We start from the raw sequence: 15432 nt of genomic DNA on the forward strand, positions 1-15432 counted from the left end.
AAATTTCTCAAATTTAAAAAGGCTATAAAAGGCTTGGCGATCATAGCATATATAAAATCTGGAAAACATGTTTAAAATGCATTTCATTTATTTTTATTCTTTTATTTCAATTCTCAAAGAGGAATAAAATGCATTTTCAGAAGAAGAAAAATAATCTGAAAATTCCAAAGTCTAACATTACAAGAAATGTTATATTTACAAAGCACTCACTTCTTGTTTAAAAAAAATTGTCACATTTGAAATAATATTTCCTTATATGGACCAAAGTTTCCTTCTTAAGCCAAAATTTGATTTTGATAACTTAACAGCATTCTATCTTTAAACATGATAAATACTGATTTCAAAAAAAAAATCAGAAAGTGAAATGTTCAAAACTGCAAGCTTCCCAAAATGCACACAGGAGGGAAGTTCTCGAATTATAGGAGATGGGTGGAGAAGGTGTAAAGGCAGTAGAACGAGGTGAACTTGAGGAGCACAAGGTGCTGTGAATCCTGAAATATCTGACAAAACCTCTCCAAAACTGCAGCAGTCAGCTAAATGCTCATGATCCCAAGCTTTTACACATTTCAAAATTTCAGCATTTTTAAAGAACATATTTTAGAATTTGCAATGGGAAACAGAAGGTGAAATTTACTTTGTAACCTTCATCATAATTTTTAATATATATTTTACTTTAATTAGTAAAAATCAGGTATGTAAAAAGTTGACCTTATATCAACATTATGATCCAATTTTAAAGTAGGATTGTAACAAAATATTTTCTAATTAGATCAAAAAGACACTCTGTGGTCCACTGCTGGGGTGGCCCCTGTGTCGAGCCACCCTGTTTTCTCTTCTGCTGCTCTAGCAGCTCCAGTGCAGCCAGTGGCAGACTCTCCTGCCCATAGCCTACCTGTCTTTCCAGCTGCACGTACTACTAGGCAGATTCTACTCACTCTTCCCAGTCATGTCTTGCCATTATTCAAAGTCAAACACTTGCTTTCTTCATGAATGCTGCCTAACACAAGAAGGATGCTGGGCTTTCCTCATTCACTTTGCACAATGATAATACAGGCAATACTAAGCCTTGTCATGCTGAAGAGACACTCATTCCTGTATGAAATGGAAGCCCCAGGGCACCTTGGAACATTATAGATGAAGCGATCTCAGTGATCAGTCTGAGGAATCTTAGGCCCAAAGAGACTGAGTTGCTCAAGGTCACATGCCTAATGGCTTAGCTAGAATTGGAATCCAGGCCTCCTGACATAAAGAAGCCACAACGCTTCCTATTTCAAAAACTGCTGAGTAAGTGGGTGATGAGATCCAATTTCTTCAGAATGACCACAGACGCCTACATGAAAGATAATTTCCAGAGATACCAGACACAGGTGAGACTTTCCGAACAAACAACACCTTCTCGCTTAATTGGGGGATTTTTAGACCTTTAAATATGCATCAATTTAAGTGGAATAAGAATAATTTTCTTAATCAGATTTAGAGAAGCACAGCTCTCCACAGAGGAAAAAGCCACCGTCATGTCTTACATCCATCAGCAGGGGAAGGCGGGTCACCCTCTGCATGGGGAGAATGAGAAAAGAGATCATGGGTAAGTTCCTACAGTCTTCATGGGACTCAATCCTTGACAATACTTCCTTAAAGGATGGATTGGTAGCTCTGAGGGAAAACAAAGAAAAGAGAAACTTCAAAATATGTCCTCCTCAAATTAAGCAGTAAGTAAAAATGTATTACAAGATACTGTGATAAATCCATATAGCACCAACTATTTTAAACTATATGAAAACATCATGAGCACATAATTACACAGGCAAATATGAATGGCTTGTCTGCCTTTTATATTCGAGGCTGAATATAATAAGATGTGGATTTTACATAACAGTATTAACAACAAGGCAAAACATGTATGAGCTAGAAATTTATACAAGTGGAAGATAAGCAAATGAAGAACCCATGGTAACATAATGGTGAATATATGGGTCATAAATCAGTATACAGACTAGGTCTTATATCTGATCATCTATAAACACATAAAATTAATAAGATCGTAAATAATATGTTTTAAGCCACTTCTCCAGCCCTAGACAATGATATAAGAAATTAACAGTTAGACTGGACTTCAGAGGCTTTAGGCCACAAAGATCCTCTTTCTGAGACAGAAAATCTTTTGATCACATCAGTCAAAATATTCCTCTTTTTCTTCTGTTAATGTAAGAAAAGTATTCATGCTGCTATAACATTTTAATGAAACTTAGCAAGATACTGTGACATACATTCTTTCATGTGGAACCACCTACATAACTTTTAAGGAAGGCCAGATAGGGATTCCAGTAAGAAAATGGAATGCAGAAAGGTCCCTACCTCACCAAGTAAATATGACTTAGTAACTGGCAAAGACAGAAGTCAAACCCAGGTTTGTTTGGTTTTTTTTTGAGATGGAGTCTTGCTCCGTCACCCAGGCTGGAGTGCAGTGGCACGATCTCGGCTCACTGCAGCCTCCCAGGTTCAAGCGATTCTATGCCTCAGCCTCACGAGTAGCTGGGATTACAGGTGTGCGCCATGATGCCCAGCTAATTTTTGTATCTTTAGTAGAGACAGGGTTTCGTCATGTTGGCCAGGGTAGTCTCGAACTCCTGGTTTCAAGTAATCCACCTGCCTCGGCCTCTCAAAGTGGTGAGATTACAGGCATGAGCCACTGTGCCCGGCCTCAAACCTAAGTTTTCTAATGTTAAATCTGACACTCTTGTCCCCCCCATCTCTCACTCTCTTACCTCACTTCATCCCATGAGGAGCTCTGTAGAGCGCCACTGCCACTTTCCAAGGCAGGGAGGGTAGGAGGTAGATGGATACTGTACTCCCATAAGGGGAGAAGGAAGCAGGATAGTGGCAATAGAGTCATTTTTAAAAAAATGTTATTTTGAAAATGAAATAATTTTGTTCAAGGCTGCTACTAAAAGCAGGGAGGGGGAGAATGCCAGAATAGCAAAAGAAATGATACATAACATTTCATTTCCATTTTCTCTAACTGAGAAGTTTTAAGTTTCCTTTTACTGACAGCTTTGCCAAGATTTTTAGAAAGTTAAAAAAATATATTTAAAAAACTCTAAATTAGTTGTATATTTAAATAACTCAGGTCCCAGTCCCCTCCCTCACCTTCCAAAGGTTCTGATTAAATAGTCTGGGATGGACTCTGGACACTGTATATTTGCTCATTTCCAGGTCCCAAAGTATTTCTAACATACAGCTGGAATTGAAAGCCACTGTTCTAACCTTAAATTCACATCAACTGTGGGCCAGGCACGGTGGCTGATGCCTGTAATCCCAGAACTTTGGGAGGCAGAGACAGGTGGATCATGAGGTCAGGAGATCGAGATCATCCTGGCTAACACGATGAAACCCAGCCTCTACTAAAAATACAAAAAATTAGACAGGTGTGGTGGCACGCACTTGTAGTCCCAGCTACTCGGGAGGCTGAGACAAGAGAATCGCTTGAACCTGGGATGTGGAAGTTGCAGTGACCCGAGATTGTGCCACTGCACTCTAGCTTGGGCGACAGAGAGAGACTCCATCTGGGTGGGGGGGGCGCGGAATCACATCAACTCATCAACTACAACAAAGCCCCTGAAAACACAACTACTAATTGCCATGTGAAAGTGCAGATGATGTTATCATTAAGCTAATTTAGATAAAACCTTTAAGAGTCACGCGATGCATAGCAGTACCTAGTGACGTTTTTTAAATTCTGCAAAACAAAATGAAACCCAAATTTATCTCTAATTCAAAGCCTTGTTTTCAGACATGAACTTGCATTCTCTAACAGTTACAGAGCAACCTCTGTCCCTATAGCAGCCGTTCCCACCAGGGGGTGGTGGAGTGAGGAAGTGATGGGTGTGGTTTTACCCTCAGGGGACCTTCTGCAATGTCTGGGGAGATTTTTGGCATCTAGCAGATGGAAGCCAGGGATGCCCTTAAGCATCTTACCATGCATAGGACAGCCCACCACAAAGACTTATCCAGTCCAAAATGTCAATTGTGCGAACAAACCCTGCTTTATATTAAAAACCTCATTTGGGGTTGGCAGCTGTGTGTTTTCCACTCTGGCTATATGAAAATGTCATGAAGATGTGAAGCAAGGGAGCCATCATCAGCCCTTCTCACCAGCTTGGAGGCTTTGACTATTTCTCCAAGCAGCCATAAGTTAGTCATCCTCAACCCCTACTCCTCCATAGGGGTCTCACAAATTGCACAGAAGTTGACCAAAGCTCCACGCTATGGTCATAAATGCCACAGCTCACAGGAGGGGGTGAGAAGGATAACAGCCATTAAGCTCCCAAACTGGGTCTACAGCAGTGCACAATTGTGCTGGAAAACAGCTACTTGTGATAAACAGGACTCTTTAAAATACACATAGGCATTACTGAACAATTGGTGACTCTTTTAAGGATGCAGATGGCATTATGTATCACATCAAAACTCTCAGTAACCTAAAAAGGACAAAAAGAAGTGTCGGGAAATCTAATACTTGAGACTTCTGCTGCATAACTGAAATCTTCAAGAACATTATTTTTTTCTATTGCCTTCCTTCAGAACTTCTCTCCTCTCCTCAATCCTAACTACCCAAGGGGAGGAATAATCAGCAATTTTTGTAAACAATTCATTAGAATAGTAGAGAAAACCCTGAATTTTAGCTTCTAGCTCAATCTACTCAAGAATCCCCTCTAGGCCTCAGGGAAACCACTTAATTGCCAGTTAAAAGCTCAGAAAACTGCCGGTTTGGAGTGAGGACCACCTCTGTGTCTTGCAGCAATTAAAAACAAAGAAACAACCAACAAGGACAACATCAAGAACAAACTAAAATTTCATAAGACAGAAAATTCTCTACCCACTAGATTTTTCTACTTAAACACCCTCGCCCTAAAAGTAATGCTCTTAAACATTTCTCCTCGGGGAAATAGCCTATCAGAAGGCATTCCTAAATACAATTCAAAAGATCAATTAATTTCAGTCAATGTAGACTAATTAAAACTAGGTTAGACTATTAAAACTGTAGCATTCAACATTGCTTACAACAATTTTTGTAGTGTTCGTTGTTGGTAGACTTCATTTGTGCAGTATTTCACATATGGGTCAAATGTGGATGCTGTGTGTTTTTCCACGATGTCACTTATATCATCTATGAAGATATTATTCTGATGTCTTGCTTCCAACTCTATAAAGAACCTGAAAAACCAAAGGGAAAAAAGTTTACACATCTTTCATACACTCTAACAGATAACAGGTTATCCTCATGTAATGTTATTACATGGGGTTTGAAAATTCAACAGTACACAGTACCAACTAAAAAATATTTTTAAAAACTACAAAAATTTTATCTAAGTTTAAATCTATCATATCAACACCTCCTTGAGGATGGGCATTGTGGCTCATGCCTATAATCTCAGCACTTTTGGAGGCTGAGGCATGAAGATCACTTGAGGCCAGGAGTTCAAGACAAGACAAAACCAAAAAAAAAAAAACCTTCTTATTGCTTCAAGTGTTTGGCTTCAAACACCGATAATCCGAGGCATTGCTCCGCCTTCAGGTACTTTAACGTATTTCACTATTTTTCAAGAATTCTTTATGGGAAGGGGAATGAATGCTTATATATTTTATTTACTGAAAAGTACATGAACAAAACACCTAAATAAATGTTTAAAAAATAAGTCTGAGGCCAGGCATGGTGGCCCACACCTGTAATCCCAGCACTTTCGGAGGCCGAGGCGGGTAGATCACGAGTTGGAGGGATCGAGACCATCCTGGCCAACATGGTGAAATGCCGTCTCCAAAATTAGCCAGGTGTGGTGGCACGTGGCTGTAGTCCCAGCTACTCGGGAGGCTGAGGCAAGAGAATCGCTTGAACCCAGGAGATGGAGGTTGCAGTGAGCCAAGATCGCGCCACTGCACTCCAGCCTGGCGACAGACTCCGTCTCAATAAAAATTAAAAAACAAAAAACAAAACAACAGTCTGAAATAAATCTAACACTATATGTTAGTCAAAATAAAAATAATCATATTATTTTAAACCTGATAATATACATGGTATTTAAATCCCTCCCTTCCTCCCTCCAATCCCTTCCTTTCTCCCTTCCTCCCTTCATCTCTTTCCTTTCTTCCTTTCTTCCTTTCTTCCTTCCTTCCTTCCTTCCTTTCTTCCTCTCTCGCTCCCTTCCTCTCTCTCTCTCTTTCTTGCTTTCCTTTCTTTCTTTTCTTTCTTTCTTTCTTCTGAGAAAGGGCCTCACTCTGTCACCGAGGCTAGAGTGCACTGGCATTATCTCTCACCTCACTGCAATCTTTGCTTTCCAGGATCAAGTGATTCTCCTGCCTCAGCCTCCTGAGTAGTTGGGATTACAGGCATGTGCCACCATGCCTGGCTAATTTTTGTATTTTTTAGTAGAGATGGGGTTTCACCATATTGACCGGGCTGGTCTCAAACTCCTGACCTCAACTGATCTACCCACCTTGGCCTCCCAAAGTGTTGGGATTACAGGCGTGAGCCACCACACCCGGCCAGTGTTACCAGATTTAGTGTATAAATAGATAGCAATTTAGGGTCACCTAAATATATACATACAAACAAATGTATGTATCTATAATATACATATATATGATATATATCATTATATATGTCATATAGATAGCCATTGTTTATCCATTCATCTGCTGATGGAGACTTGGGTAGTTTCTAGTTTTTGGCTACCTGGAATAATGCTGCTATGAACATTTGCATACGAATATCTATTTGTGTGTCTGTTTTCAAGTCTCTGGGGTATATATCTATCGGTGGAATTTTAACCACACTGTGCAATAGTATGTGTATGGGTGTGGGGGTGTGGGTATCTGTGTGTGTGTATGTTTGAGAGTGTGTAGAGAAATGATAGCATAATACCTGAACCAAAACAGAAGAAGCTGAATTATATATACCAAGGAGAGGTTAGTTCACTAAACAACATTGAGTAAGAAATGATCCTTTCCCTCCCAACACTCGCAGTGGAGTGGTTGATGGGAGGCATGCAGCCAATTACAATAGAGGATCTATAACACAGGTGTGGCATAATAAAATAATAAGTATTTGGCCTTCATCCCTGGTTCTTGGAACACAGCTCCCGAAATACCTGGAATCTCCAGAGTGATAGCAGTGTCTTTCGTATGCCAGCGAGATGACTGGTAGCTGGGGGCCCTTAGATAGCTTCGGCATGGCTCTCTGCATGCCAGAAAGACCAAGCAAGGATTGCAGGGTTGGAACTTTTAGCCATGCCTGCCTACCTCCAGTCATAAGAGTTTGAGTTCAATTGTCAAGGAACGATGATTTAATCAATTATGGCTACGTAATAGAGCCTCCATCATAACCCTTAACTGATGGGGTTAGGGAGGGACAATGAACACCTTGAGGTGCTGGGAGGGTAGCAGGCCCTGAGAGGGACTAGGTGGTCTGCAGTACCTACACCCCCTCCAGCCTTGCCCTGTAACAATCTTTGTATTTGGCTGTTCTTGAGTTGTACCCTATATAATACACCAGAAATTGTAGAGTACCTTCCTGAGTTCTGTGAATCATTTTAGCAAAGCATCAGGGCCTGAAAGAGTGGTGGATTGTGGAAATCCCCCTGCAACTCCGTAGCCAAGTAGGAGAGAAGTGTGGGTAACCTTCTCTCAATGTTTGCATCTGCCATCTTAAATGAGGGCAGTTTTGTGGGCTGAAACCTTAAACCTGTGGAGTCTGATGCAAACTCAGGGTGGTTAATGTCGGAACTGAAGCTGTAGGACTGGAAATGTAGGACACACAATTGGTGTCTCGAGGGTTAGAGAATTGGTTGATATAAGAAAAAAAAATCACACATTTGGTGTCAGAAGTATGGTGAGTAAAAATAAAGAGGCCTACAAAGGAAACTCCAGAGGGCAGAGTAACCACCCTCGCGGTAAGCACAGGTGAGGACACCTGTAAGCTGGATCATCACTGCCAAGGATGACATGATGGGAGCAGGGGAAAGAAGCACAATGGGCAGGAAGCAACGTGGGTCTGGTTGGGGAAACTGGGAAGTTCAGTGGAGCTGAGGTATAGACTCTAGGAGGAACAAGGGCATAGAAAGAAGACTGCAGAGCAGGCTTGAGCTCAATTGCAAAGGTTAGACTGCGTGCTGGAAAGTTTGGGATTAATCTGCAGACTATAAGAAACCACTGGAGGTGTGGAAGCCAATAAATCACTCAATCCGAGAAAACTGGAGCAGAGCAGGGATGGATTACTAGCAGGGAGGGACAGATGGCAAGCAAGCTGGTTAGGTGGCTAATCTGGGCAAGTCGACAATAAAGCCTAGTAGTGGAAAATCAAGAGAGGACACAGCGTAGGGTAACAATCTGGAGATAAAATTAATAGACTCAAGAAATTCGTTAGATGGGAAGTCAAGGAAGATGCTGAGATTTCTAGTCAAGGTTTCCACCTGGGCAATAAAGTGAGTTCTTAAACTATTAATGAAGACAGATTCAGGAAGAGGGGGAAGAAGCAGGAACAGCTCCATTTAATTTTGCCTTGGAGATATCTAATGGACAGCTAAAAATACACATCTGTGAGAATTCAGAGGAATGTGAATTCTAGGTACTGTATAGTTGAGACTACTTGATTTCTAGCTCATTTTCACATAAATATGAAATATTTGTACAATTGTTTTGTAATGCAAATGTATAGAAAATTGTTCAAAGAAAATTGAAAAAAGAAGAAACCATAAAGCCATTATCATGTAATTCTAGGATATAAATATCTTAAGGCAAGTATCTCTTACAATTTGTCTTTAGCTTACACTGTTACCAGCCTGAAGGAATGCAACCATATAACCAAAAACAACAGTAACTTGGCTTTTCTCAATTAAAAGGAAAATTTCATTTATCACTGTAAAAGTTTTGCCAAAGCACAATATTAAAAATAAGGTACTAATTAAATATCTGTTTATGCTACTTACTTCAATATAAACCAAACCACCCATCTTGTATTTTTACAATGACATAATTAAGACATATTTTAAAGCTTTCTATGTTAAATGATCTATTGGTTATTCTGGGAAATTTGCATACTTTACTAAGTGACCTAGCTACAAAAAGACCAAGAAAGTATTTCTAAAACATGAGGTATGATTTCGAGAACCAAGACTGCTGGTGAATCAAATCAAATCTGAAGCAAAAGTAGAAGTATTCTGGTTCCCCGGATGAAACTTGAATGAAATAATTTGGGCCTACTGGGAGGACAACTTTTTAATGGAAATACGTATTTAAGTTCTATGAATTTTTTTCTGGGGTATTACTTTCATTATTTCCTCTTTGTAGTATTACCAAGATGTTCATGTTTTATAACCAATCATGTTACACAACCTTTATCTTTTTTTTCCCCCTAAAGCATTTCCAGTCTCACCCCTAAAGAGAAACCTTCTGTGGACCAGGAAAAGCTGCCTAGGAACATTCTCTTCTAACCAGAAACACAAGTTAGCCCTGTTTGACTGTCAACTCACCATCAAAAGGAAACTCACACCCATACTTCAAATAAGTGCTTTAAATGATTGCAGTCTGCCCAGGTGAGCTCCTCAGCTGTGCAGACAATGGTCCTATCAAACATACAAGGCCAACCTCCCAGGAGGTTCAAGATTCAGCTAAAACCCATGTTTGAAAAAAGAGCCTGATGTGGAGCTTGCTTATGGTCTAGTAAGCTTTCTTCTAACATTTTTTAAAACTGCGGGGATTTTCTTTAGGCCTTTTGTGGTTGCTTTATTATGTGATGATCTTAAATGTGGCACTACATTTTTGAGGAAAAAACAAAACCAACAGCGAGCCTGCTTTATGAGATGGTCATTATACCCATTTTACAGATAAGAAAACCAAGGCAAAGAGTGCTTAAGTCACAACTTAGTTTGAAACCAGAGCCAGACCCTGTGCTTGAACCAAAACACCTGCTGTCTCAGCTCTCAACAGGGGGCTGATCTTGCCCACCTGTTACTACTGGCCAGCCCTCAACGAAGACATCCAGCAAGAAGAGTAGCAGCTAGAACTGAAAAGAAAGCGCTCATTCTCCAAGAAGATTAATGTTGAATGGTCTCAGCAAATAAATTACAGAAATCAACAGAGTGCAGACGTTCACAGTAAGATCCACGCCACGACAAGATGTGAAGACAACAGACAGGTCCGCAACCATATTAGGTTCAGCCTCCAAGAAAGATAATCAGGAGAATCACAGCCAGCAATGTGCTCTGGTCCTGGTTGACACAGTGTGATCAAATACTGGTTTACGGGTGCCCTGTGAAGCCCTCTGGGGGTTATTCATTTTGGCCCTCCTATTCTCGCTCCCCTTTTTGCCTCATGAATCCCACTCATCCTTCATGTATCAGATTAAATTTCATCTCTTCCAGGAAGCTTTCCCTGACCCTACTGGGACAGGCTAAGCTCTCTGGTTCAATGACTTCATAAACCCCCATACTTTTTCTTCAGTGTACCTGCTATGATGGCAATTAATTCTTTTATAATTTTTGTTTACTTTTGTCTCTCTTAGCAAGGTCTAGAAGATGGGGCCATGTCTGTTGTGTTCACTACTATATATACATATATATACACACACACATATATATAGTGTGTGTATATATATAGTGTGTGTACATACATATAGTGTGTGTGTATGTATACATAGTATGTGTATACACAAACACACACACACACCCCGCCCCCCCAGACCTGGCCACAGTACCTGGAATATAGGAGACAGTTAAATATTTGATAAGTGAATATATAAACAAATGAAATTTATTGTTTTAAATAGAAAATGATAAAGGTGAAACATGTAAAAGAATTTTGTTCTATTATTTTACTAAGAGAGTAATACCCACAAATTGGGTCAGTCTCTGTCTTGCTTTTAAAGTGGTCAGTCTCTACCTTGCTTTTATCACTGGTAAGTCAACATATATTTAATTGACCACAAGTTGGTTTCCCAGAACTGCAGTAGGTACAGGAAGGGCCACCTATGAAGACACAAACTCCCAGCACAAGTCTTTACACTTCTTCAATTAGGATTACTAACGTGAGACCAAGTCCAATCTGAGTTTCTTCAACGCCAGCTGCATTTTCTGAAAAACCTGCCAGACCAGCCCCTCCCCTATCCAATTCAGGAGGATGCCAGGGAGGCTAAGCAGCTCAGCACTCAGCGTTCTAGCTCTGGAAACACAGGAAAAAAGGAGCTCTGGTTATAATCAATGCCGCTGTCCTGTGCCCTCCTCAGAATGGCATCCTTACAAGGTACTTTTCCTTCATTAATATCCATCTGCCTAAAGCAAACTGAAATCATTCCTGGACGTCTCCCTCACTTAAATGAGCTGTCAATCTAAATGGCTGCATTATCCTACCAGAGAAGTTCATATTCACTAAGGCTGGAGACTTGTAACATACCAGGCAGGTTTCACATGTCTAAGTTGCTGTTATATAATAAAATATCTTCACTAAACAAAGAAATATTCCAGATAAGTGGCAGCAAAGTATGTGCTGCTGGAAATACTTTCCTAATACAGAACGTTCTGTACTCTACCAAAATGAATTTATATCTGCTGCCAGTAAGTGAGATTTGGGGCTTCTTTATTTGGAATTTTTTTGGTGGTCACATTGACACTGAAGGTCGACGTCAGTTTCTTTTGACATACTGGATCAGAGAGAGTAAAAGCATGGCAAGCGCACCGCCATTAACTCATGGCAGGCATCAGTAACTGTCTGGCACTCTGCCTACATGCAGAGTTTACACTCCAGGCAGCCATTAACAACACATCAAAATCAATGCTGAAGAAGACGAAGCTCATCAACGAATCCTTCACCAGAGACTAACAGTGATAGGAAATGTGTTGATTTGACAAAAGTATAGGACAGTTGCTTCTCAATCAGAAAATATCCTACCTACATCCTGATCTGGTAAAGGTCTCAAGAGATTTCCTTTTCAGCAGACTATATGTCTTCTCACATTCTATTTTAGCCTTTTCTTCTGAAATTTTATCTCTGGATTGATAATAAGAGGATAAGAAATTAAAAGTGGTTTGGGACATGAGGGAAAAAAAAAAAAGCTCTAAACAAAAATGCTCTGGTAGTTCTCGTTCCCATTCTTATAGCTACTGTTTGATCCTTAAAATCTCTAGGATAATTTTTGTTAAACAATTCTTGTCATCCTGTTAAACCTTAAAGATCAGCCTGGATAAATGGCAGAAGAGACTGAGGTAAAAGACACAAGCTAAGGGTATTTTCAGGACTTTGAATCAAAGGGTCTTCTTAGCCTTAATACCACACAACACAGAGCCTGCTTAGGTTTAAATCCAGCTCTGCACAGACACTTTCAGTTCAAGGCACCTGGCAAATCCCAAAGAAGGAGAAGGAGAGTGGAGTGGGAGCCCGGGGAGGGAGAGGCAGAGAGACTACAAAACCAAGTGTCCCTCAACTCTTCCGTATCAGTTAAGGCTCCGACGTACTTAGTCCTTCCTCTTACTGATAATGTATTTGCTAGAAGGAATATATACAAGACCATAAAAATATAGGAAAACAGTATAAAAAAAAGACCTTGCAATTCTAATACTATTAAGACTGAGTTTTTGCCTAAAAATGACCATTTATTTATCAATTGAACTTGCTTCACAGAAATAAAGTGGAGAAAAAGGAACTTGTTCCCATGGTAACCTGCAGACTTGATTCTTTTGTTTCTGTGCTACTCAAATGCATTCACCCATATTTTAATTTCTCCCAGAAATGAGGATAACACTCCTCAGATATAGGGATAATGAATGACAGAAAACATATGCCAGCACTCTTACCACAACATCCTTAGAAGAGAAAAGAGTCTGTGAATGCTTGGGCCTGAGATGCTCTGGGTTATTATGGAGAGCTTTTCAATTTATAATTACATTTTTCATGTGGATATAACCATTAATTTCCATCTAATGAAAACTGCCCCCTAATTTTATATATGACCATGGAGACACAGACAAGTATGCCTGTTCACCCCGGGATCTCCAGTGCCTAACAAAGAGTAAACACTCAATAGATACACTGAATGAATCAATACTAGGTCCCTATTATTCTTCCTTGCCCCACTATTAAAGTGCATTCTTCCAAGGAGAACAATGAGAAAAAAATACAAAGCAAGTATCTACCAGGATGATTTAGTAACCACATTAAACTATCACTTCTGATGGGGGTGAGCTCCACGGGGAGGCCAGCTTTCCCAGCTGTCAGAATCAGGTTGGCAAATATCACATGTGGAAGTTTACACCCCGTACACAGCATCCTCCATGCAGGGTTTGCATCTGCAAGAACAGTTTTGCTAATCCATTGCCTGGCAAAAATTCTTGAAAATTCAAATCCTAGGAAAGGTTTGACTTCTAAGGAACATTTGCTTTCAGGATACGATTGCTATAAAACCAATTATGTGACCTTTCCATTTTAGCTGCCCAGAAGGGTATTGCTGTTTAACCCTCACTCACAGAAACTCGAACAGAAGTGGCTAGGCATGCTTGCTCTCTTCAACTCTGCCTTGTTTGCCTTGTTTGCCTTGTTTTGTTTCCCACTTAAACAGCCTCATTGAGTACACATATTTTATTGTAAGTTTCCTTGAGCCTTTTATGGATGCAGTTGGGGTATAAATAATAAATTATAAACAAACTGGGAGAATGTGGATTCTTAGTTGCTGCTTGGAAACTGCTCGAAGAATGAATTTACAGAATATTGGAATGAAGTCAAGTAAAATGAAAAAGCTTTTGCATGCCAAAGTCCCCTTTCCTATTGTGGACTGGTCATTCTGGGATAAAAATCAGTACAGGAAAGAACACATTTCTCTTTGGGCACTATTTCCAGTTCCTTTTCAGGGAGCGCCCATGATACTTCGCATTCAAATTCAGCCAATGGTAAAAATAACATTTAAAGTGGGCCCCAAATCCTTGAATCTCAGGTTTTCTTTATTAAATATGCCCCCCGAAAGCTGTCTTCCTAAAAAAAAGAAATGCTTTCTATAGCTTCCATCAGTTTCATTAAAACAAAACAAAACAAACAAACAAACCAAAAAATGGAACCAGAGTACAGGATTATGAAAAATTCCAGAGTTCAGTTTCTTAAGCCACAGTATCCTAAGGAAAATGATGCTTGTCTACATGAGGGAAATAGAATTTCACTTCCTTTCTGATATTTTCCAATCCTGCTCCAGCTCATATGAAGCAGCTGATTCCAGCTTACCCCTTTCACACAACCCTCCCCTTCAACTTTAATCAAAGGCTTTAAAATACTTTCTTTTTAAATATTATTAGCATGGATTAGCAAAGCATCAGAAGAATAAGATGTATGGGGTAAACAAGTCCTTGCCCTGATTTTAAGTAGATTTGGAAATGATAAATTTCCATTATTCATTTATGAAAACAAAACAAACAACTCAGTGGAGAAGACAGGGCCAACAGTCCTGCTATAGACAGTGATCAGCCCAAGAAAGACCACTGGCAACCAAGAGAAAAAGGAAGCATGCCAGGAAGAAAAGGTCTTGTAAATCAAAGGTAGTGAGAATAAAAGAATGAAAAGAGGGAAAGTATGCTTATTAGGTTTCCAAATCACCTCCTCAAAACCAAAGACCAGACTTTCCACCTTCTCTTTTTCCCAAACTTTATGCTTTCCTTTTCCTTCGATATTGGTGAGATGGGATCTGTTACCTCATGAGTAAACTCTATAATAATATCTATAAGTGAATACACTTCCAGACAAAGTCCATTTCACAGATTGCCACACTGTACATACTGTAGCACTAGCTAGGCTAATAATGTACCATGCACATCACCTCTTTGGGAAATGTCAGCAGGGTACTGGTTACAAGTGAAAACTCTGGAGCCAAACCACCTGGGTTCAAATCCCAGCTCCCTCTTTTATTAGCCACATACCCGTAGGCAATTTTACATCCCCACATCATGCCTTTATTTCCTTATTTGCAAAATGGGAATATAATGGTATGATCTCATTAGGTTCTCACGCTGACTGAGCTAAAACATATTAAGTGCCTAGAACATGATCTGGCGCATGGTACATGCTCATTAACATTAATCGTCATTTAAAGTGCAATAAAATGCCTTTCCCTCTTATATGAATTCATAGAATTCACATGTCTTTTAAATAAAGCCAGCAGGCTTCTTCATTTTCTAGTTCATGCAGTTCAAGGACAGCAAGCCTCATTCCTATCCTGTATTTCCATTAAGTCTGGGTGGGCAGGTGTAACATAATCCTGTCATATACCAGATCTGCTCAGAATCACAGGTAAACACTTTCTTATCAACTTTTTAAAAATTTAGTAGGTACTTATCAATGACAAAATTAGAGGAGGATGCAGCACAGAACTTTTTAAGTCCTTTGTGTTGGTACCTCCCCAGTGAGTTA

General features: G+C 39.8%; 1 protein-coding gene across 4 annotated transcripts in view; it reads right to left on the minus strand.

The window, feature by feature from the left end:
• Window positions 1–15432, minus strand: part of ARHGEF26 (Rho guanine nucleotide exchange factor 26) — a 142551-nt gene that overhangs the window by 66800 nt on the left and 60319 nt on the right. For all 4 annotated transcript variants that reach the window (XM_025375553.1, XM_025375554.1, XM_025375556.1 and 1 more), the window contains 2 exons: window positions 5062–5214; window positions 1524–1653 (listed from right to left, as the gene is read on the minus strand). In XM_025375553.1, the coding sequence (XP_025231338.1) occupies window positions 1524–1653; window positions 5062–5214 (283 nt within the window). The remainder of the gene's footprint in view (window positions 1–1523; window positions 1654–5061; window positions 5215–15432) is intronic.

Source organism: Theropithecus gelada, chromosome 2 (genome assembly GCF_003255815.1).
Source record: "Theropithecus gelada isolate Dixy chromosome 2, Tgel_1.0, whole genome shotgun sequence".
Lineage (NCBI taxonomy): Eukaryota > Metazoa > Chordata > Mammalia > Primates > Cercopithecidae > Theropithecus > Theropithecus gelada.